Consider the following 24313-nt stretch of genomic DNA (forward strand, 5'->3'; position numbering starts at 1 on the left):
TATGTGATCTTTCTCTTACTTACACTGAGATGAGTTGGACCATCCCAGACGAGTGCTCTCACCATCAGGCCCTTGGCTCTTCTGGGGAAGGGGTCTCTCACTCTTTCTCAATGACAATTCCAGCAAAACCGATAATGATTCCGCAAAAAGTTTCGGTTCCAATGAAAAAAGTTTCATCTAAATATTTCCAATCAGCTCTAGTTATGATCCAAAGAACATATTAACTTGCCTCCTCTGACATCCGCCAGCATGTCTTGTTTGACTGGGTTGCCCAAAGGGAAGTGTTATGTTAGACTAACAAATATTACACTCCCTGGTCATGTTTAGTACAGATGCATCGTCTTTCTCCAAAGATCTCAAAGCTTTTTACAAAAGTGATCATGATCCCTGTTTTACAGGTGAGGAAATTGAGTCACTGAGAGGTCACACAGTGGGTCAGTGGCAGCAGAACTGGGAGCAGGAGCTTGGTCTTCTGCCTCAAAGTTCTCTGATCTAATCAGCAGACAATGCTGCTTTCCTCTGGCACTTGTCGTGTCATCCACCCAAACCATGTGTGTGTGTCTCCAGGCAAAATAAATACATGATAGCATGAAAAGGATGTCGAAGTTGGAAAGTGAAGCACTCCATGCTCATTGAGAGTGCAGGTCGGATGGTGTGCAGTGAACGAGGAAGCTGTTCAATAGTTAGTTGTTATCCTGACTGCCCAGGGCGTGCTGCGTTCTTCATCCATTGCACACTGTTGAGCCCCAGTGATTGAACAAGCCCTAATCGATTCACCAGCCAGCCTGTACTGTGAGTGAGGCAGAGGTCCTGCAGGAAAAATCGCTTGTAACCATGTAATTAGATTGTATCGTACAGCACACCCCAAAGCAGCAGAGTTAAGTTTGTATGGCTGATCTCAACTTTGGCATTTCCTGGCTTTGAGTGCTTTAACATCGTTATTTGTAGTGTGTCCTAGGTTTATTTTAAAAATATATAAAAATTAAAAACAAAAACAATATGATCTCCTGGAACTATTTGGTAGACAGCAGTTAATGCTCTTTCCTGCATAATCTTTTCATTCAGAGGCTCATTCAAAGCCCATTGAAGTCAGTTAGGCCCAGATCCTCAAGGGTATTTTGGTGCAGGCACCGAAATACCCTTGAGGATCTGGGCCTAACTACCATCCATTTCAATGGGAGTTAGACACATAAATACCTTTGAGGATCTGGGCTCCAGAACTTTTCTGTTAACTTCAATGGCCTTTGGGTCAGTCCCTAAACAAAGCAGGGGTCTGCAGAGGTCTGCTTCATTCAGTGTGCACATAAATAGATTCTATACAATCTCCTTCACCTCTTGCATTGGCCCCCATGAGCAGAGCCCACATAACACTGGGAGATTGCATAGTGAATTATAATTTCCATTCACAAGCACAGTGCTATTGGGAAACTGTTGTTAAAGTCTGTTGTCTACCACTGACTTCCCTGTGTAATCTTGGCCAGACCACTTGACCGCTTTAGGTCTCAGTTTTCCCCATCTGCAAAATGGGGGTGATGATACTCCCTTGCTTTTAAAAGGCACTTTGAGATCTAGGGGTGAAAAGCGCTAAAGAAGCGTTACATTATTATTTATCATGAAAATCTTTACCATGATGGTCACTCAGTTCTTCCTGTTTTGGATATGTATTTAGTGGAAAATTTTATTTTAACCATCCTTTTTTGTTTGGCTTCAAAATGGCATTAAAAATTGTGAGTAGATTTCAGAGCTACGTTTCAGACCAGGCTTGGATCAGCATTGCACGTTACAAAACCTCTGCCACCAGGTGGTTCTATTTTTACACAGAGGTGTTAGGAGAAAGAGGTTAAGCTGGCGTCAGAATTGATTGGGGACCCTAATTAATTTGTTTAGCTCTTAATTAATTCTCTAGTTCTTAATTTATTTGTGTACTGTCATGCTTAATTGTGTGCCAGGACATCAGGAAGCCTCCCACTAATTGCTCTTTGGTTGTTTTGAGAGCTGGAAGTTATTGGTTTGGAGACCTGGGTAAACTGTTTAATTAAAGATCTGTCTTCATATTAACTTTCACTACCAGCCTCCAGAAATGAGCTAGATTTAACCTTGTGAAGACATGGGGCCAGATGTTGAGCTGATGTAAATTGGCATAGCTCCACTAATGTCAATGGGGCTGTGCCATCTTACACCAGCTGGGGATTTGGCCCATTGACTTCAATGGAAATACTCTGATTTTTGCCAGCTGGGGATCTGGTCCTTTGATTTCACTGGAGCTGCGCTGATTTACACCAGCCAGGCATCTGAACCATGTTGTGTTTCTCAGGGTGTTTATGTAGAAATTCTCTTGTCATAAAAATGAAATTACTCTTGCTACCATCCTTAGCCTCTTTCAGAAGTGATGGAACTTCAGTAAAATGCATCCACTTCTAGGGTGGAAGGCAGCCACTACCCTGTGCAGAGTAGTACACTTCACACCCCTGGTCAAGGATATAAGATTTTGACCAGAATCACTGGGTATGTCTGCACTGCAGTTTACCTGGTTCCAGGTAACCAGGTATGGGAGTTATAGCAGTCTAAGAAAGTGAGTGTCCAGCAGTTAAGCCACACTCAAATCACACCTGTGTAACTGTGTCCACGCTGGTTCTGTAGCAACTCAGGTTAGGCACTAGAATTGCTGGGGGATATCCCCTGTGTTTTAGTACTCCACTAAACTGTGCCATTCTATGAATCGTTTTGCAGTGTATTGTGGGACAATTTACCAGTCTTTCCTGGGTCCCTGTGCAGAAGTCTGAGCTCACCAACACAGTAGATATAAGCACTTCCAGATAGGCACTCTCCACACTGCTGTTCACAGCCTGCGTTCCAATTGTTAGCAGGCATGGATCCAGCCCAGGATGCTGATGACCTGTTCTAGCTGTCAGCATTAATGCAGCTCTCGTTTCTGGGACACCAGACCAATGCAGGGCATGAGATGCAGTGGAGGAAATTTAGGCAGTGGCTTGTTGCCTTGAGAAGGTGGTGGCAGGCCCTGCTAAGGAGATCATGCAAGAGGCATGCAGAGATGGAGCAGTGGAAACAGCTGAGACAGGTTTTAATAGCTGCGGAATCTCACTGTGCTGACTGGCAGTTCTGGAGCAGGACCACAAAGATCAAGTGGTGAAACTACATCATCCTGCAGACCTGGGGTGATCGGCGGTGACTCTAAATTTTCCACATGAGGCAGGCCACCTTCATGGAGCTGCGTGAGGAGCTTGCCCTCGTCCTTCAGCACCAGAACGTGCGTATGAGGCCGTCCCTACCAGTCCAGAAGCAGGTTGTTATTGCCATCTGGAAGCTGCCTATCTTAAACTGCTGCAGATCCGTGGCTAACCAGTTTGGTGTTGGCAAGTCAGCTGTCAGTGCTGTGGTGATGGAGACTTGTGACTCGGTTATTGTTGTGGTTTGCCCATAAGCGGTAAGGATCGCTAATGTCCCCAAAATAATTATCGGCTGTGGGAGAATGGGGTTCTCGAACTGTCCCGGAGCCATGGATCGCACACATGTCCATGTCCATTGTCTATCCTCCACAAGGTTCACATGAATACATCAACTGGAAAGGATACTACCTGTTCATTTTGCAGACCTTGGTTGACCACAGAAGGAGATTCATGTACATCAACATGAATGGGTGCATGACACCAGGGTATTCCAGAGAAAAATTCCAGGGTGTTTTCAAATTTGGACAAGGGAGGACTTTCGTCCCTCCCAGCAACATGGTTATCAGTGATGTAACTCTATCCACTGTCACTTTAGGGGACTTGCGTTGTCCTCCGCTGCCTGGCTCATGAAGCTGTACCCTGATGTGAGAGCATCTGGCAGAAGAAGGTTTAATTACACACTGATCAGTTGCAGGAAGGTGGTAGAATATGACTTTGACTGACTAAAAGCAAGTTGGTGCTGCCTGCAAACCATTTGGATGTCAATGCATATAATGCTATTCATGTTTTCAGGGTTAGGAAAAGGGCAAAATCTGTACTGAGCTGTAAACAACTGACAATATAGACAATCGGGGCAATGTCACAGGAAATGGAATTGCACATTCTACTCCTTGGATGCACAGGGATAGAATGAACAAATACATCTGCCCATGTACACTTCCACTCTAGGAGTGCATTGATTGGCTCATGCCCCAGCCAGAACTCCTCATTGTCTGTGTTAGGGGGCTTAGTCCTTCACCCACTCACTTCCCTGGTCCTTCTCGCATGAACAGAGAGCAACAATACCCGAAGTCCAAAAGTGCAAACAATTTGATGTTTATTGGGGTGAACTTCCAGCAAGCATGATTCCAGTTTCCTTCCTTAGTGCCCCCCTTCGCAGCTTACCTGAGCCTTACCTGTGTCCCTGTTCCCATTTCCCCCCCTTAGCAAAACATGATTCCAATTTCCCACCCCCATTCCCTGTTCCCATTCCCCCCTTACTTCCTGATTGACTGCAGACTATATAGTAAAACTTGAGTTCTGCTTAGCTATACCTTAACCAATCATTTTACTGAAATTTAACTAACCAATCCTAACGTATTGTAACATGATTATATAACCAAGTATATCCCACCACCTTAATTAGTTTACACCCAGCAAAAGTAATTATATAGCAGACAGAAACAATCACAGAACCAGACAGAGACCATGCAAATAAACAATAGCAAAGTGGGAACTATAATGACAAAACAATACAGAAGTGAGGATTTCACAACTACATCTATAAAGACATAAGGGTTTCCCAGCTGTGTCTATTGATAAGTGAGTTCTTACTGAACAGAAAACTATCAAACTAAACTTCCTTTTACATCCTCTAGGCTCTTCCCTTTCTCTGGAGGAGGTAGATCAGATCTCCTTTCTAACAACCCCAGATTGCCTTATTGCCTTATGTGAGAATGTGACCATTCACTTCCCAGCTTATGGCTGCCTCTGCTGCTTAGCCAGAGATCTTAGCCTAAGAACAGGGCCTCAGACTGTCACAGTAAGAGAAGGCCCTTACACCGGCAGACAGTGATTTTGATTCTTTCTTTTATACCTCTATAACTAGCTAAGTGATAAGAATACACCTAAATTCTTAGAATATAGGCCTTTACAGACAGGCCTGAATATCTATATCCTAACAGTCTGCATGACATGAAAGAGAGTCCATTATCCTCATTTTACAAATGGGGAAGCTGAGTCACAGAGAGGTTAAGTGACTTGCTCAAGGTCAGGCAGCGAACCTGTATTAGAGCTGAGAAGGAAACCCCAGTCTCCTTACTCCTGCTCTCCACTGCACTGTGCTGGTGGATTGACCGCGTGCTACATTTATTGATAGAATCACTGACTCCAAGAGATGGGTCTGGTTAGGAAATCGGCTTGTCACAAAACTTGGCATGAGTGAAGTAAATAACAAACCAGGGAACCCTGTTGCATTCCTAGCAGGATCATATTGTTTGATCCTAGAGGGATCTGTTGCCCTCAGGGAATGCCCAGGCTGGGAAAATATAACTCTTGTCTCCTCATGTGAGCAGCTGATTGCAAAATTAATCCACTTGTTATTACAGGAAAAACATGCCCCCAAGTTACAAAAGACCGATCATCCTTGTGGAGATATCTGCGAGTGCATATCACAGTGTATCTTGAGTCCCCACAGAAGCAATTTTGAACTTCCGCTGTCCCCTCCACCCCCCCCCCCCCCACAATGCATGTATCATGTTGTTCTTTCGATAGCCATTTACAGCCCCAGTCTTCTTCCTCTCTCTTGCAAAAGATGAACGGGAAGTTCTTGAATCTCGCTGTTTCCAATGTAGCATTTTCAAGAGAGAATGGAAGAGATCACTGGCCCATGGAGTGGTGCTGAAAAGAAACCTGACCCAATGGTCCAAATTCATCCCAGGTGTAACTCCATCGGGCTATGGAACGTGGGAAGAGAGAGTTGGGTTCCATAGATTCCAGGAAGTTTTTATTAAAAGAAACAAAAATGTTATAAACAGCTTTGCAGAATGATCATGAAAATGTACCAGCCCAGCCACAAACTCTGCTTTCCTGCCCTTTACCTTGATGATAATGAAATAGCTAGCAATATATTACATGTATTACTCGCCTCAGGTGAATGTGTGAGGTAGAATTTTGGGATGTGTGGGTTATAGGCATTTATTTAAAAATAGATAAAAGAACCCAAATTCAGCTCTGGAGTAAGTGGCTGTAACTCCAGCATAGTCTGCAGAGCTGCTCACATTTAGACCGAGTATGAATTTGCGTCCTTTTGTAGCCTTTTCCATGCTTTGCTCTCTGTTTCCCTCTCTGAAGTATTGTCATGGTGGAAAGAAATGTTGCCTGTAAAATCCATCTGGTTTTGGTGTTTAAGTGGATGAAGAAATGCAGTTTGAAAAGGAAAGTAGCAACTGGCCTGAGACGTGGAGTCTGGGTTTGCTCGGATTTGAATTCAAGTTCCCCCCAAATTTGGGTCCATTCCACAGATGAGCTTGATCTGTGAAGATGAGAACTGTGACCTACACAGATCAGCCGTACCTGGTTACTACAGCGACAAATGTAAGATGTTAAAACTTTTTGTTCCTGTGTAGCCTGTGGAGTCAGCACAGCTAAGGGAGAGGGAGCTGGATTCTATTCCTGCTTGTCCTTCATCAGCAGAATTGTCTATTAAGGCCCCAAATTAAACACATGTTTAAATATTTAGCTGAGTTCAGGCCTAGTGCCCATCGGTTATACAGGGGCAGTGAGATTGCCTCACTGTTGCTGGGGGCATAATGTAAAGTGTGTGTGGGGTGGGGGGTAGAGATGTCGCTAGGGGCAGAATTTGATCTTTATTACTGGGGATGATGTGCAAAAAGGATAGAAACCAGTTTGGCCTCCCAGGGCCTGATCCAAAGCCCACTGAAGTCAATGGAAAGACGCCCATATGCCAGGCCCCCAGATCCCAGGGTGAGCTTGCAGGGCTGGCAGTTAGCAAAAATGTCTTTTTATTTGTAAATTGAGCCCACTGATTGATTGATTTAGCTCTGGGTCTTATCTGAACTTCATACCGGAGGGCACCCACCCAGAGCTCTGAGATTTAATAGAGAAATTACTATGAGACAGTGATCCCCACAATGCCATTGTTTACTTAGTCGCCTTTCAGAGTAGAACAGCACTGTAATGCTGCTGGCGTGTATTGTAAGTCAGCTCAGGAATTTATTTCTGCTCGCTGGAGTGGCACTAATGCAGTGCGGGATTTTTTCACCTAAAAAGAAGCCTTTAAAGTTTCAAGATTTATGGCCAAGTTGGGGTTTTTTTGTTTTTTTTTGCGGGGGGAGGGCCTTTTTGTTAACCCAAATAGGAATTCCACAAGGGTGTTTTTCTGTTTTTATTTAATCTCTTTAAACAACTCCATTTAGGCAGAACAAAAAGACATATTCATCATGTATAAAGACTACCAACTCACACGTAAATGTGAAATACGTACAGAATCAGAGAGGCATAGTAGGTGAGGTAATAACTTTTATTGGACCAACTTTCTGTTGGTGTGAGAGACGAGCTTTCGAGCCACACAGAGCTCTTGTTCAGGTCTGGGAAAGGTACACCCAGTGTCACAGCAAAATGCAAGGTGGAACAGATTATTTAGTGTAAGTACTTAGGACATATTGCAAGGGACAAGGCATTTGATGGATGATCATCTTAGATCTTTCATATTTGACCAGTACTTTGAACATATAAAGGGCTAAATATTACAAAAGATTGTTAACAAAGTAATGGACAGATAGGAATTTGACAGGATTTTCCCAAATTCTGAACATCAGAATCTCTCAGAATCATCAGAATCTCAGAATCAGAATCAGTCAGCCTCACCTCAGTCCCTGGAAAAATCATGGAGCAGGTCCTCAAAGAATCAATCCTGAAGCACTTAGAGGAGAGGAAAGTGATCAGGAACAGTCAGCATGGATTCACCAAGGGAAGGTCATGCCTGACTAATCTAATCGCCTTTTATGATGAGATTACTGGTTCTGTGGATGAAGGGAAAGCAGTGGATGTATTGTTTCTTGACTTTAGCAAAGCTTTTGACACGGTCTCCCACAGCATTCTTGTCAGCAAGTTAAGGAAGTATGGGCTGGATGAATGCACTATAAGGTGGGTAGAAAGCTGGCTAGATTGTCGGGCTCAACGGGTAGTGATCAATGGCTCCATGTCTAGTTGGCAGCCGGTGTCAAGTGGAGTGCCCCAGGGGTCGGTCCTGGGGCCGGTTTTGTTCAATATCTTCATAAATGATCTGGAGGATGGTGTGGATTGCACTCTCAGCAAATTTGCGGATGATACTAAACTGGGAGGAGTGGTAGATACGCTGGAGGGGAGGGATAGGATACAGAAGGACCTAGACAAATTGGAGGATTGGGCCAAAAGAAATCTGATGAGGTTCAATAAGGATAAGTGCAGGGTCCTGCACTTAGGACGGAAGAACCCAATGCACCGCTACAGACTAGGGACCGAATGGCTAGGCAGCAGTTCTGCGGAAAAGGACCTAGGGGTGACAGTGGACGAGAAGCTGGATATGAGTCAGCAGTGTGCCCTTGTTGCCAAGAAGGCCAATGGCATTTTGGGATGTATAAGTAGGGGCATAGCGAGCAGATCGAGGGACGTGATCGTTCCCCTCTATTTGACACTGGTGAGGTCTCATCTGGAGTACTGTGTCCAGTTTTGGGCCCCACACTACAAGAAGGATGTGGATAAATTGGAAAGAGTCCAGCGAAGGGCAACAAAAATGATTAGGGGTCTAGAGCACATGACTTATGAGGAGAGGCTGAGGGAGCTGGGATTGTTTAGTCTGCAGAAGAGAAGAATGAGGGGGGATTTGATAGCTGCTTTCAACTACCTGAAAGGGGGTTCCAAAGAGGATGGCTCTAGACTGTTCTCAATGGTAGCAGATGACAGAACGAGGAGTAATGGTCTCAAGTTGCAATGGGGGAGGTTTAGATTGGATATTAGGAAAAACTTTTTCACTAAGAGGGTGGTGAAACACTGGAATGCGTTACCTAGGGAGGTGGTAGAATCTCCTTCCTTACAGGTTTTTAAGGTCAGGCTTGACAAAGCCCTGGCTGGGATGATTTAACTGGGACTTGGTCCTGCTTTGAGCAGGGGGTTGGACTAGATGACCTTCTGGGGTCCCTTCCAACCCTGATATTCTATGATTCTATGATTCTGTTTGAATCTAGACCAGATTCCCTAAATACTGTAAAGATGATTGAGGGGTTCACATGCTACAGGGGCCATATAAGCACCTTAGATCGATCTCAAAGCAATAAGGCAGATTTGGTTTGCTTTTACAGAACGAGCAGACAGTTCGCCCACCTTTGCCTCTTCCAGTGTATATTTGGTAATCCACAAACCTTGGATTTTCACTTTTAAAATACTTCCATGTACATTTAGTGCTGGTGAAGGACGCTGGATTTACCACCCTGGAGACTGTGCCTCTGTTTATCCACAGAGCCGATACAACACAATCAGCCACCCTACCTCACCTGTGTATGTCAAGCCTGATCTTAAAGCACTTTACGAAGCCAGGAAAGCATCAGTGTCTGTGTTTCACAGAGGGGGAAACTAAGGTATACAGAAGCGATGAAACTTGCCCAAAGTCATACAGCAAGTCAGTGGCAGAGCCAGGAACAGAGCCCAAGGCTCCTTTCATCTATTCTGGTGCCCTGCACAGTGGAACGGGCTAAATCCATTCAAAGTTAATGGGAGTTTTGCCAAACCAAGGACTTCAGGGGTGGGCTGAGCGTGGTTATGATTGGAATCTCGCCAGTATATAACAGTGGCTTGTTTGTAACATACGTAGCAAATAGGGTGAGCAGATGTCCTGATTTTATAGGGACAGTACTGATATTCAGGGTTTTTTCTTATATGGGTGCCTATTACCCTCAACCCTTTGTCCTGATTTTTCACCCCTGCTGTCTGGTCACCCTAGTAGCAGAAAGGAAGTAAAACTTATTCCAAGTCTCTCTTCTTTCCGACTATGACATGGGATGGTTAGCCGCAGTTGGCATTATGGCTCCACCTGCCTGGAAACAGAGAGGGAGAAGAATTATGAGAAAAGTTCTGTGTCTAGAAACTGCTTTCCACCCCCTCTCCTTCCACTTCTCCTTCCAATTGACCTAGAAGCATGGGGCCCTGGCCTCAGTCCTCCTGCCATGCCTTCTCCTTCCTAGATGAGTCTCAAAGCTGAAAACCAAGTTAAATAGCATAATTGCAAATGGTCCTGAAAACCCTGAGACACATACGTACACAGGGCAGAAGGAGAACTCCTGACCTGAGAAATTGCAGAATGCTTAGAGCTTGGAAGTAGCTAGCAGAGTGTGTGTGTGTGTATGTTGTGGTGGGGAGTGAAGGAGAGATTTGGTTCTCTCTGGCAGTCCACTTCCCCATAATAACTAACCATCCTAAGGTGAGAGATGCCCTGGTGCCTTCATTATGTTGCCTCATATAGCATGAGTGTTCTCAGTCTTCCTGACACGTGACTGTGCACCGTAATCCTAACCAGTACTCCAGCTCCTTAAATGTGTGCACATGCATGCGGTTTCCCTCCTATTCTGTGATGACACAAATCAGCTTCCATTGCAGAAAGCTGCTTTTGCACCCCATGCCCGCCCGCCACTCGAAAAAAAATAAATGAATTGACTTTAATTTATACTAAATGAATTGACTTTAATTAGCAAACATTATAACCCTTCAAGAGTTGCCGAAACGTGCCTTTGGAAGGAGCTCGTAAAATGAATAGTATTGCAAAACCAGACTGTTTTGCTGTTCTTTGCCTGATCCCATTCTGTTAGGTATGATCAGATTGACTAGTTGTTCCTGTTTGTTAGTAGAGCCCATCAGGGCCTCACTGTTGTGTGTTGTACAGAAATTGTGGCGGGGGTGGGGGGTGGGGGGGGCGGCAGATCCTCAGCTGGTGTAAATTGGTTTAGCTCCCTTGAAGTCAGTGGAGTTATGCTGATTTACACCAGCGGAGAATCTGGCCCATGTAATAAAAAGGGAGGCCCAGATCCTCAAAGATATTTAGGCTCCTAACTTTCTTTGAAATCAATGAAGCCTAAATACCTTTGAAGATCTGGGCCATAGTCCCAATCCCAGATTGCTCAGGACAGGTGAATGAAACAGACAAGTCAGGACAAGCTAATAGTGAAACAAGCATATTGGTATAAGTAATAGATTCTGCTGCCTAGTCAATGTCCGCAGGTCGGCTTTTGTAGGCATCGTGACAGAGGTGAGGGAAGGAGGAGTTTGAAAGAGGGGATAAGATGGGGAACTTTTCCACTGTATGAGGCATTGGGTGGGAGATAGCATGAATCTTGGGTGCTTGGGGAGAAATGGACTAACAGATGGGGAAAGCCAGCATTGCAAAGCAAAGTTGACAGCTTGCTAAGATAAAGTTGCTGACATATTGAGCAGGGTTATATAGTGAAGGATCGTATTGGTAGAAATGTGAAGCTTGTGTTTGATGCACTGGAAAAGGGACTCCACAAAGGGGTGATATGGCCAGAGCCACAAGCCAGTCGGCTGAGGCTAGCAGCAGCATTCGGAGTGGAACTGAGAACAGGGACAAGGTTACACTAGTCAAGACTAATGAGGAAGGAGGTTATTTCAAAAGAATTCCAGCCCGGAGACCTAATCAGCCATGAATCTCAGCAGAGGGCAGCTCTCTGAGGCCAGGTGTGAGCTGTACAACTGGAGTGGACTTGGATGTTGAGGCTAAATGTTGATTGAAAATCAAGGGAACCCGCTAAGGCACTGGTGGTTTATAGTCTGGTTTGGAAAGATACCTAATTAAAGTGTCAAGCAAGTAGCTCTCTTTAAGAAAGAAAGAAAACCAAATCTAAGCAGCTCTTTTCCCCTTAATGTTGCCACCCCATGATGGGAGTTCAACAGGAACAGGGTTTACAACAGCATGTGTTAATGAAGCTGCTTCTAATTAGATTCTACAAAACTTCATATGCACTGTTAAGAGCTGAATGCAGCGCTGATCTAAAACATCTGGATTTTGTTCCCACGGCTCAATGAAATCATTTTCAACAGGTTTCTGTCAGGCCTGCAAACGTTTATTTGTGCCAGAAGAATTTGTGTCTGTCAAGCTGTCCTTGGGGTAGATTAAGGTAGACTCCTTGGGATCTTGGGTCTGCAGTCAAAAGGACCGGTAGAGTAGCAGGCAGTGGGGCAACCCATAGCTGCTTAATGCCGTCCTGGGGTGAGCTGCTCTGGGAGGTTGGTCAGGGGGTAGGATGAGAAGAGGGATTTCAATAGAAGAGGGGCAGTCATTATACAAAGGAGAGTTTTGGGGAGGCTGAACATTTTGGTGTTTCCAAGCCCCATTTTGCCTCAGTCGACCTCTGACTGTGACAGCAAATTGCCTGGTCAGTCAAAGCACGTGATCTCGGTGTATTACCCTCGTCTACATGATCACCTGTAACTCTCATTGCAAGTATCAGCCCTCCACCCTCCCAAATCCCTTTGGAGGTCTACTCTCAGTTACAGCGGAGCAAAAGCAGAGTGGAATGGAGGTTACTGAGAGCAGAAGTTCCAGAGTAGCAGCCGTGTTAATCTGTATTCACAAAAAGAAAAGGAGGACTTGTGGCACCTTAGAGACTAATAAATTTATTCTCTAAGGTGCCACAAGTCCTCCTTTTCTTTTTGAGAGCAGAAGGTGGCTGTTTGATTTTTAAATGGGGGCTGCAGCCTGCCCCAGTGTCCTGTGAAACCTGACGGAGGGATAACTGACCATTGTGCTTTTCTCACCCTCAGCTAGTGCCAATATCTGCAATGTTGTCCTGATGAGGCACACAGAGCTGGAAGAAGGGATCGATGTCCTGGACAGTAACGGAAACATTGTCGGATCTTCCAGAATTGCTGCCAAGCATGTATGTACCTGCGGGGTTCCCTGGAGCTTTGGGCACACACATGCAAACATGTATGTACCTGCGGGGTTCCCTGGAGCTTAGGGCACACACACATACACAGCTGGCCTTTACGCCCCAGGAAGCCCATGGCTGTGGGAACCCCTGGTTTGGGTGAGCTAGAAACAAAGGAGAATCTCAGCTGTCATTTAGAAAACTGGGATAGTCGAGGCCTTATTGATCGTCCAAGATAAATCAGGCTATGGTGGTTAATTACCTGCTTTGCACAGACAAGAACAGTGAGCACTCAGAAATCTGGGGGCTTTGGTGCACACAAAAATCTAGAGGTGACAGATTAGGGGTACAGTTGGGGTAGAAGCTGCTTTTGAGTATTTGGCCCAGAATGCCTGGTTTAGTCAAACAAGATTAATCGTAGAATAAGAGTGATAGAAACTCTCATTTAAAATGTTAGCTACAAGGGGGGAAGGATAGCTCAGTGGTTTGAGCATTGGCCTGCTAAACCCAGGGTTGTGAGTTCAATCCTTGAGGGGGCCATTTAGGGATCTGGGGCAAAAATTGGGGATTGGTCCTGCTTTGAGCAGGGGGTTGGACTAGATGACCTCCTGAGGTCCCTTCCAACCCTGATATTCTATGATTCTGGTTACCGTGTGACCAGTCTAGCAGCAAAAGGCAGAATGAGATCCAGTGGGTGAAGCTGGACAAATTCAGATAAGAATGTATGGAGCAGATTTTTAACAATGGTCACTGGATCAACTTCACTAAGTCTGTGGTTGATTCTCCAGCACTTGAGGTCTTAAATCAAGACTGGTCGTTTTTCTAAAAGATATGATATAGCTCCACCAGAAGTTGATGGGGCATGTTATGCAGAAGGTTAGATTTGATGATCATACTGGTCCTTTCTGGCCTCAAAAATCTATGAATTCTTTTAAGTGAGATACTATTGTTCCCCCCCCCCTCCCCCCGCCTTTTCCCCCACTGTCAGTCTGAGGATTTCACTGTGGAAGCTGTAAGCAGTTGACATTGAGGATAGGGCAGAGCTAACATACACCTTTTTACAAATGAGAAAAACTTAGTTTGCCAGCTGAATAGCTCTTTAACCCGCCGTGTGCCAAATGACATTAATAGCCATCAACCAAACCTTTGTAAGGAGACCCCAGCTGTTTTTATTCTCTTGCTAACACCTGGTTTTTCCCCCGCCACCCCACCCCTCGGCCAACCTTTTAAATTCTGCCATATGCTCATGACTACATTATGACTTTCCTGTTTTTTCTGTTCTTGAGTAGCTTTGTCTCCAGAGCTTTGTCTGATTATCTAACTGAACCGGGTTGTTTTCTAGCGGGTTTTAATCTGAAAGGTAATGTGTGCAGAGGCACAAATCCAGGCAGAGGAGCTCATAATACAATCCTTGGCACGTCTATCGCTCCTTCTGTCCAAGGCTCTTAAAACACTTTACAGAGGTAACTAACTTACCCTCTCAGCTGCCTGCAAGGAATGGTGAGTCACTATTAATATCGCCATGTTACTGAAGGGGAAACTGAGGCACAGAGCTGTTAAGCAGTTTGCTGAAGAGCTCAGAGGCAGTTGCTATCAGAGCTGAACCAGATTTCCTGACCTGCCCCCACCCCATCCCTAGCCCAAGACCTCTCTGTGTCCTAATGTCTGGCCAAATGGCTCAGGCCCAGATCCTGAAATGTAGCTAGGTTCCTAACTTCCATTGATTCAATGGGAGTGAACCATGTAAATACCATTGAGAATCTGGGCTTAATTGGTTACCTGGCAGCACATTTTGAGTGACGTGCGACTGGCATTTTTATCTATGCAGGAAGGTGACAATCGGTGGAAAACCTTCTGTGGGGGTTACCTTTGCTGCCTGATGCTGCTGCAGCTCTGTGTCTCTGGGCGGGGTTCCGCACTCCCACTCTGCATGGCTGCATGTGGAGAGGGAATTGAAACATAGCTCAGCTGCGATGGGTCTCACCTCACACAACTTGCCAGGCAGCTGTACTGTCCCTCTGTCCTCCTTCCAGTCAGCAGCAGCCGCTGGGCTCTGCTCTGACTGGGCCGCTTAGCCACACTCCCCCACCACCAGTGTTTAGATTTCTCAGTTACCCTCCCTGCAGCTGTGCATACGCACGCTGCTTTCTCCACCAGTCTGCTCCTGTCAGCACCTGGTTGTCTCCCCCACCTCCTGACTGCACCCCTCCCAGCACCCCATCACTCAGCGTTAGCCCCGTGTCCTCCTCCTTGATTCACCACCCAACCTCCAGATTCTCACAGGTTCACCCACCCCAAGCTTCCCATCAGTTCAGCTCACCCCCCTCCCTTCTTTCAGCATGAGCTGTGTCATCCCCTGTCCCTCAGCCAGTGAATGCAGACACAGCCTCACCCTCTCCTGCTCTGCTCACCTCATCCCTTTGAGAGACAGTTCGGAGTGGGGAGAGAGGAGCGTCTACTTCAGCTCTACTTCTCTGGGCTGGTGTGGAGAACACATCCTGAGCTCTGAGCCCTTGGCTACCAAACAGCAGGCTAGGACCTCAGGAGTTTATTGCTAAAACCATACACAGTAAATGTTAGAGCCTGATTCAGTGGCACAGTGCATTGGAGGCGGGCCGGTCTTGTGGTTGAGGTATTGGACTAAGACTCAGGAGAACTAAGTTTAATTCCTGGCTCTGCTGCATGCTCCTTGTGTGACTTTGGGCAAATCACGTTATCTCTGTGTGCCTCAGTTCCCCCATTTGTAAAGTGGGGATGATTGTACTTCCTGACCTCCCGGGTTCGTGTGAGGATACAATGATCAGAGTTTGTGAGGGGCTCAGATGCTCTAGTGATGAGGTAGATCATAGAATCATAGGAATATAGGGCTGGAACAGACCTTGAGAGGTGATCTAGGCCAGCCCCTTGCTCTGATGCAGGATGAAGCAAACCTAGGCTGTCCTGCCCCGGAAAGGTGTTGGGCCAAATTGCACTTAAAAACCTTCAGTGACGGGGATTCCTCAGCCTCCCTTGGAAGCCTGTGCCAGAACTACCCTTAGAGTTGGAAAGTTTTTCTTAAATATTTAACCTAAATTTCCCTTGCTAAAGATTAAGCCCATGACTTCTTGTCCTACCTTCAGTGGGCATATAGAACAATTGATCACCGTCCTCTTTATAAGAGCCCTTAACGTATTTGAAAACTGCCAGGTCCCCCTCAGTCTTCTTTGCTTAAGACTAAACATACACAGTTTTTTTAACCTACCCTCATAGGTCACATTTTCTAAACCTGTTATCATTTTTTGTTGTTCTTCTCTGGACTCCCTCCGGTTTATCCACATCTTTCCTAAAGTGTGGTGCCCAGAACTGGACACAGTACTCCAGCTGAGGCCTCATCTGTGCGGAATAGCACGGGATTTTTATCTCCCTTAATACACTCCTCTTAATACACCCCAGAATATTAGCCCTTTTCGCAACTGCATCACATTGCTGACCCATATTCATAGATAGAAAGTTACGTTATTTATTACATGGTAGGGCCATGCTCTGCTCTCGTTTATATCAGAGTTACTGTGGATTTACACTGGCATAACTGAGCACAGATTCTGGTCCATAATTTGCAGCAACAGAGCAAGAACAGAATATAGGCAAAGAGATCTGGGCAGGAATTTTTCAACAATTTTTTTTTTTTTAATGAAAAATGCTGATTTATCAAAACCAAAACTGCTCGCCAAATGGGGTCAGTTTTGACAAATCTCCCAAATCGAAACATTTTTGCAAAAAAAAACCTTTTGAAATTGTCAAGATGTTGCTTTTTGACATTTTCCGAAAGAGAAGTTCAAACGACTTTTTGTATACACGTTTTAGTAAATTTAATCTGAAAAGTTTTTTTTAAAATTTTTGTGTTTTTTTTTTAAAAAAAAGTCATCATTGAAACAAAACGTTTGTTTACCCTAATTGAATTATTTTTTCAGTTTGTCAGTGTGTGAAAAATTTCAAGGTTTTGATTTCCTTTCCTGATTCAGAATGGGAACATTTTTCAAACTCTAGAAAACTCTCTGGGATGGGAAGAGCACTTACTGCCCAGCCCTGTGTTGATAAATTGGCGCAGGTTGAGAGAAGAACCACGGGAATGATTAGCAGTTCAGAAAACATAACTCAGGCCATGTCTACACTATGACTTATGTTGGCAAAACATATGTCACGCAGCGGGGTGAAAAAAACACACCTTTGAGCGACATACGTTTTACTGGCATAAGTGGTAGTGTGCACAGCACTATGTCGGCGGGAGAGCATGGGCGGTGGGTGGAGCCCCCCTTCCGGGAGACTAGCCCCCCTGGCTCCACCCCTTCTGCCTGAGGGCCCCCCCTGCGCTCAGAGCCCCCAGACCTCCCCGATGGCTGGAGGACCCCTGGGCCAGCTAGAGCCCTAAGCCCCCCTGCCCCCTGAAGAGTCCCGGGCTGGCTGGAGCTCTCGCAGCCACTCTGCGCCTCCCGTCCTGAGACCCCAAGCCGCCCCGTGGGAAAAGCTCACGTCTCTTCTGAAGAACCTGAGGTTTTTATGTGCACCATGCAGGTTCCGGGGTGGCTGAGGGGGAGGTATGTGTTATTCAGGTTCCTGGAGTTCAGGGAGAGTACTGATGAATCCAGGAAGTTGATTAGCACACACTGCCTCCTCAACTGCCTCGGAACCTGCATGGCGCATAATAATAATCTAAGACTTCCTCGCAACTGGCATCCAGCAGCTACAGGGAGAGCTCCTCCCGCCACCATAGCTACCTCATTGGGTGTGGTTTAATATGTCGACGGGAGAGCTCGCTCCCATTAGCACAGAGCAGCTACAAGAGAGGCCTTACACAGCACAGCTATCGGTAACGCTGTGCCACTGTAAGCTATCTAGTGCAGAAAGAGCCCTACAGTGATAGCTTCAAAGAACGCCATCTTTTTAGCTTAACAAAGAGAAAGTTAAGGGGTGACTTGATCACAGTCTGGAAGTACCTGCATGGGGAACAGAAATGGGCGTGCTCTTCAGGCGAGCAGTCAGAGGTATGTATAACAAGATCCAATGGCTGGAAGCTGAAACTAGACAAATTCAGACTGGACATAAGGTGCAGATTTTTAACAGTGAGGGTAATTAACCATTAGAACAACTTGCCAAGGGTTGTGGTGGGTTCGTCATCACTGGCCATTTTAAAATCAGTATTAGATGTTTTTCTAGAGATCTGCTGTAGCTCAAATAGGAATTAATTGAGGAAAGTTCTCTGGCCTGAGTTGTACAGGAGGTCGGACCAGATAGTCACAGTGGCCCCTTCCGGCCTCATAATCTATGAATCTATATGCGAGTGACTGGTATCAACCTTGTTATCAATCTTTGTGGTTACATTCCAACCATATACATACCATTAAAAAATGCTAGGGAAAGGATTTCTGACCCAGTGGATTGTTTGATCAATGAAGGCATACGCTGGGAGCAGTTCTAAGTGTCTGTCTTCTATTTCTTTTCTTTTCTTTTCTTTTCTTTCAGGCACTGATAGAGACAGCCCTGACTAGAGTGGTCCTGCCAATGCCTATACTGGTTCTACCTCCAATTATTATGTCTATACTGGAAAAGTAAGTGTTGGGTGATGTGGGGCAGGGGGAAATTTCCAGGGAAAGGGAAGCCGAGGGAAAGTGAGGAACAGCCTCGTGGGTAAAGATGTGCAATTTAGGGTACATCTGCACGGGAGCTGGAAGACGTCATTTCCTACTCGGGAAGACATACCTGTGCTAGCTCAAGATAGCACGCTAAAAATAGCAATATAGCCACAGCAGTGCAAGCAGCAGCAGGGGGCTAGCCAAGACCCTAAGTATGTACTCAGGTCAGCTAGCCCACCCATGCCACCATGGCTACTCTTCTGCTTTTAGCCTGCTAGTTTGATCAGAGCTAGCCCGGGTATGTCTACCTGCGCCGGAGATTACACCTTCAAGCTCCAGTGTGGACATTAACTGTGATTTCAGGAGAAATATCCTTGTCAAACTGGCCAAGGACAAAAGTATACTCCAGTAGAATGTAGTAATTGTATTCTTACACACTGTATTGTTATTTCGGCATCCTTGGCAATCAGTGTAAAATACTGTAGCAGTAATATCAGTATTATGGCTTCTCGTTAAAAGGAACAAGAAGAAATCTTTCTGAATTGCTGCCGTTGCTTGATTACCGTTACTCTTTAGGGGGCTGAAAACCCACTGTATTCAATGGACAGATTCCTATTGATTTCAGTGAACTTTGGATCAGGCCGTAAGCATGTAATTTCATCCAGGCCTTGGGCCTCTTTCTGAAAAACTGGGCCTAATTGTATGGAAGCATGGGTAGAATACTAGCCTTGAATGCTGTCTCTTGCATGCTCTGTGAAACTTGGCTCCCTCATGATGTATGGCTCCATGGTATTTCAGTGCATTTTTGAGAAATGCTACGGTTTTGGTAGCACGTTAGGGTGTGTGTGGTATGGGGCAGCATTATCATATTATGTCTAATTATCAGTGTCCCTGCATTTTAACAAAATATGTGCTACATCCAGTGACCACTTCCATTCGCCTCCTCCCCTGTGTTCCAGGATGTCTTTTCTTTTCTGCTAAGAAGGTAGTGCAGTGAGTTCTTTTTTGTTCTAGATGTTTACTCTTTCCTGGCTTCTTAAAAAATAATTCTCTGCCAGAGAAGAGGCCATCTACTATTATCCCATCTGGACACCTCATTCAGTTTCAATGGGCTTCAATGGGGCTTGTGTCACCTGTGAACCTTCAGAGACTGATTACTGCATTGAACGATAGTGTCTCTAAAGTGCCAGCTACCTTTGTTCTGATGGCTAAACTGGAAGCACTTTTTAAGCAAATGTTAATGATGGCAACTCTAAAACACTCCACTGACAAAGTAAACAATAATTAGCACGACTGGGTATTGAACCTCAGCTTTGGGTAGCAACAGCTTTGTCCTTGGTCCATAAATGCCATTGGGCTGCGTGAAATTCTCTCTGCTTGTTAACAGGGATCAAGCCTTTTTTCTGTAAGCGTTAATGGCTGATGGGTTTCTGGGCATCTTGTTCATTTGTATTACTGTCGCCTCTTGAGACCCTCTCCAAGACCAGGGCCCCAGCATGCTAGGTGCTGTACAAACACATAGTGTCCCTACCCTGGATTCTCTTAAATGGACACAACAGACAAAGGGTGGCAGGAATCACAGTATTATTAGCCCCATTTTACAGATTAGAAAATGAGGCAGAGCGAGATTAAGGGCCTGTCTGCATGGGGATATTGACCGGAATAATTCCAGTTTGGATTAAGCTAAACCGGAATAAGAGTTTCCACACAGCTATTCCAGAATAGTTGTTATGCTTTAAAATTGCACCCTGCCTTATTGTGGAATAATTTCCTTGTGTAAACAAACCTTAAATGGCTTGCCCAATATCACAAAGAGAGTCCCAGCCCATTGCTTTAACAACAAGACCATCCTCCTTCCCTGCTATTAATTATTTTTGTAGCACAAACCCTGTGCTTGGTACTTTCCAAACAGACATGCTGTGAATACTGATGATACTTACTTTTCATTGGAAGCGCTTTACAAAGAAGCGTGGTGGTATTATCCCTATTTTACACATGGGAAAACTGAGGCAAATGGACCAGAAGTGACTTGCCCAGTGTCACCCATTAGGTCAGTGGCAGAGCTAGGAATTGAATCCAGGACTCCTGAGACCCACATGGTTCATGCCAAATAAAAAATCTGTGCCGTTTGATGAGATGTAAAACTAGCAGCTTGTGTGGCATGTGCAAGGTGGTTTAAAGATCTTATGGAATTTTTGATCCCCTTTTCCCAAAGATCAGGCTGTGAACGCAGGTGTCCAGGCCAAATCCCAGCCTGGGGAATTCTGGCATAACCTTAAAATACTACCCTCTGTTCCAGTCGTAGTCACTTTCCTCTCTCTCCCCCCATGACCTTCTTGGGCTTTGCCTTGCTCCAGCATCTCCTCCTGTTCCCATTAAATCCCCCAGGCACTAAGTACTGCCTGCTCCAGCCTGCATTTCCTGAGATGTAGTGATCTTCTCCCACCACCAGTGTTTGCTTTCCCTACTCTGAATCTGTGGCTCTTTCCTGCTGCATGGTGTGGTTGCTGTGGTTGCTCTGTTCATCCACGTTTGCTCAATGGTTTTCTCAGGCCAGTTATTATAGTATGAGGCTCCTTTCTTGCAGTAAGGAGCTGTCTGTCCCTAAAAATGGGAGATTGACAGCTTTTGGGATGCCAGCAGAGGGTGCCCAAAGACAGGAGTCTCCCACTGGAGCCAGAAGACTCCCCAGGCATGTACCTGTGCAGTTCTACATTTTTTTGCAGGGTTTTTTGTTTTTAGTGGTCAGTGAAATAAACATTTTCAGTCTAATTTGATGACAACTCTCTGAGGGGAAGACTAAAGAAGAAGGGCCTTTTTGGAAGAAGTGAGTTTTCAGTTCAGGTCAAAAAGAAAAGGAGGAAAGCTTATGCTCAAATAAATTGGTTAGTCTCTAAGGTGCCACAAGTACTCCTTTTCTTTTTGCGAATACAGACTAACACAGCTGTTACTCTGAAACAGTTCAGGTCAGTACAGGAAGGTGGAGGCATAACAGACAGGGTCAGCAAGGAAGGAAAGTCGATTTATAAACCAGGTTTTGAGCTGGCCAGCGAAGCTACACGGGTTTACTCCAAGAGAGGATCTGGCCCATAAAGACTCCATTGGGGCATTGGCTGGGATTATACATTTTTATATTCATACAATAGTAGTCTCCTGGAGTCAAACGCTGAGGTGAGAATCTCAGGTTTCAGGGTTTTTTTAAGTAATTTTTTAGCCCTTTTGTATGCAAAGAAGAGCATGAAAATGTGATCTGAGTGCCCCCTAAAGGCTCAGAAACCACCAAACCAACAAAATTATTATTTATTATTTTTAAAAAAAACTTACGATTTTTAAGCCAATATCATGGTTCGGGCTCTGGCTTTCGATTTCTGAATGCTTTGGATTGGCAATACTGTGCTTATATTATAAGGACAAGCAGAAATATAATTTCTCTACTTATTTATAATAATATTTACAGACAGTGCAGTAGATTTTCAAAGGCACAAATGGCATATAAGCACCTAACTCCCATTGACTTTCAGTGAGAGATAGGTGTCTCGCTGCTATTTGTGGCTTTGAAGATCTCTCCCATTATAATATCTAGTTTTGGAAAGCTGTGATACCTTATTCTGATTGCTGCCTTGCTTTTCTCCCTCTTCAGTTCCAACATGAACTTATCACTGCTGTCTTGAGAACTGTTAGTGTTTTAAAAATTGGTTCCATACCACCTGAAAACTTGGAACCCCAGTTTTCAAGTGCTATGAACCTCTATCCTTTATTTATCTATAGCAATTTGTGAGTTATCAGCTGCTAAAATCATGTTAGTATTGACATGGGGAAAATCCCAAGTTTGTAATCATGATTGTGATTTTTAAGATCTTCTGTTTCAAGGCAGTTCAACATTAAACTGCATCTCCCAATCGTGCTGCATTGCCTCATAGAAGTTGTAATTCAGATCCCTGACCAGACTACATCTTCCATGATGCACCATACAGCCTGGTCAGAGGGGAGGCTGCACTGCATCATGGGAGACATAGTCAAGCCAGGGGACCTGGTCCATAGGAGAAAATGGTGGCACGAAACTCCTGAACTACAGCTCCCATGAGGCAATACAGTACCATGAAGAGATTCAGTTTAATTTTGAATTGGCTTGAAATAAAATATTTTGGATCAGTTCAACAAAGTGAAATGTTTCAATATAAGTGAAACCAACCTGAAATGAAGTATTGTGATTAGGTATTCCTGTTGGGAAATTGAAATTTTTTGGCAAAATCAAAATTTTCCAGTGAAAAATTTCAATTTTGCAGAAGCTGTCTTTTTCTGTCAAAAAATCATTTAGGTGGAAAATTGCCAGGCAGCTCTTTTTCCTGTCTGTCTATCTGAGAGACAAGGTGTGTAAGCTTGAAAACTTGTCTCTTTCACCACTTTCACTTTTATTGGAAGTTGGTCCAATAAAAAATATGACCTCACCCACATTATATTTAGACTTGAAATTAGACGAAGGTTTCTAACCATCAGAGGAGTGAAGTTTTGGAATAGCCTTCCAAGGGAAGCAGTGGGGGCAAAAGATCTATCTGGCTTTAAGATTAAACTTGGTAAGTTTATGGAGGAGATGGTATGATGGGATAACATGATTTTGGTCATTAATTGATCTTTAAATATTCATGGTAAATAGGCCTAATGGCCTGCGATGGGATGTTAGATGGGGTGGGATCTGAATTACCCAGGAAAGAATTTTCTGTAGTATCTGGCTGGTGAATCTTGCCCATATGCTCAGGGTTTAGCTGATCACCATATTTGGGGTTGAGAAGGAATTTTCCTCCAGGGCAGATTGGAAGAGGCCCTGGAGGTTTTTCGCCTTCCTCTGTAGCATGGGGCACGGGTCACTTGCTGGAGGATTCTCTGCTCCTTGAAGTCTTTAATCCACGATTTGAGGACTTCAATAGCTCAGACATAGGTGAGAGGTTTTTCGCAGGAGTGGGTGGGTGAGATTCTGTGGCCTGCGTTGTGCAGGAGGTCGGACTAGATGATCATAATGGTCCCTTCTGACCTTAGTATCTATGAATCTATATTCTAATATCCTGGGACCAACAAGGCTGTAGCAACACTGCAAACTCTGTCTGACAGACAGCTGTCTGTCATATTCTAGTTATGGTGGGAAAGTTTTATTGCAGTTATAGCAAGAGACATATGAGATGTATTACACATAGCTTTAGTTATTAAAAAAAAATCTCATATTATTTTAGAAGTGGTGAGGAGAATGATGACTTATTATTTTTAAGGCTGAAGGTGATTTTAATTAAACCTAGGCCTGAGTCACAAAGTTCCATCTGGATCTTCCTCAGAGTTCTGCTGTGTTTGCATCTGAGGTTATGGTTAGTGAGAAAAGTGACTCTGACAAATGCCAGTCTGATGCCAGGGGTAAATTGGTGTAATTTCCTTGACTGAAATGGAGCTGTGTTCCATCAGCTGAGAATTTGCCCATAGTCCCCATCAATGGTTTTTAGCTTAAAACAAGACTAATACAGTGTTGTTGGGGGTTTTTGTCCAATATTTTAAAAGTTTATTTTAGTGGCCAGTTCCTGGTCGTCGTCTTTCCACTTGGATCCAGGTCTTTCATCTCTCCCAGCCATCTATCGCATCTCTCCATCTGCATGTTTTAACTCCCCCAGCTGCCTCTCTCATCTCTCATGCCATTTTTTTCAGCTCTCTTGGCGTCTCTAGTCTCTTTGCCTGCTGCGTATTTTAACTCCCTGGGCCTTCGTTCTTTGCTCTTCAGGCAACTCAGTGTTACCTCCCACTGTTTAGCTCTCTGGTGTTCCGTTCTTTCACCATGTCTCAT

The 24313-nt window shown here is 44.7% G+C and overlaps 1 protein-coding gene across 11 annotated transcripts in view; it reads left to right on the forward strand.

Annotated features, from left to right (window-relative positions):
- The window catches only part of SFXN5 (sideroflexin 5), a 175386-nt gene that overhangs the window by 107174 nt on the left and 43899 nt on the right, over positions 1–24313 (forward strand). For all 11 annotated transcript variants that reach the window (XR_005225270.2, XM_043544945.1, XM_043544947.1 and 8 more), the window contains 2 exons: positions 12777–12892; positions 18383–18468. Coding sequence is in view for 10 of the 11 variants with exons in the window: in XM_043544945.1 (XP_043400880.1) it covers positions 12777–12892; positions 18383–18468 (202 nt within the window). In the remaining variant the exon portion in view is untranslated. The remainder of the gene's footprint in view (positions 1–12776; positions 12893–18382; positions 18469–24313) is intronic.

Source organism: Chelonia mydas, chromosome 4 (genome assembly GCF_015237465.2).
Source record: "Chelonia mydas isolate rCheMyd1 chromosome 4, rCheMyd1.pri.v2, whole genome shotgun sequence".
Lineage (NCBI taxonomy): Eukaryota > Metazoa > Chordata > Testudines > Cheloniidae > Chelonia > Chelonia mydas.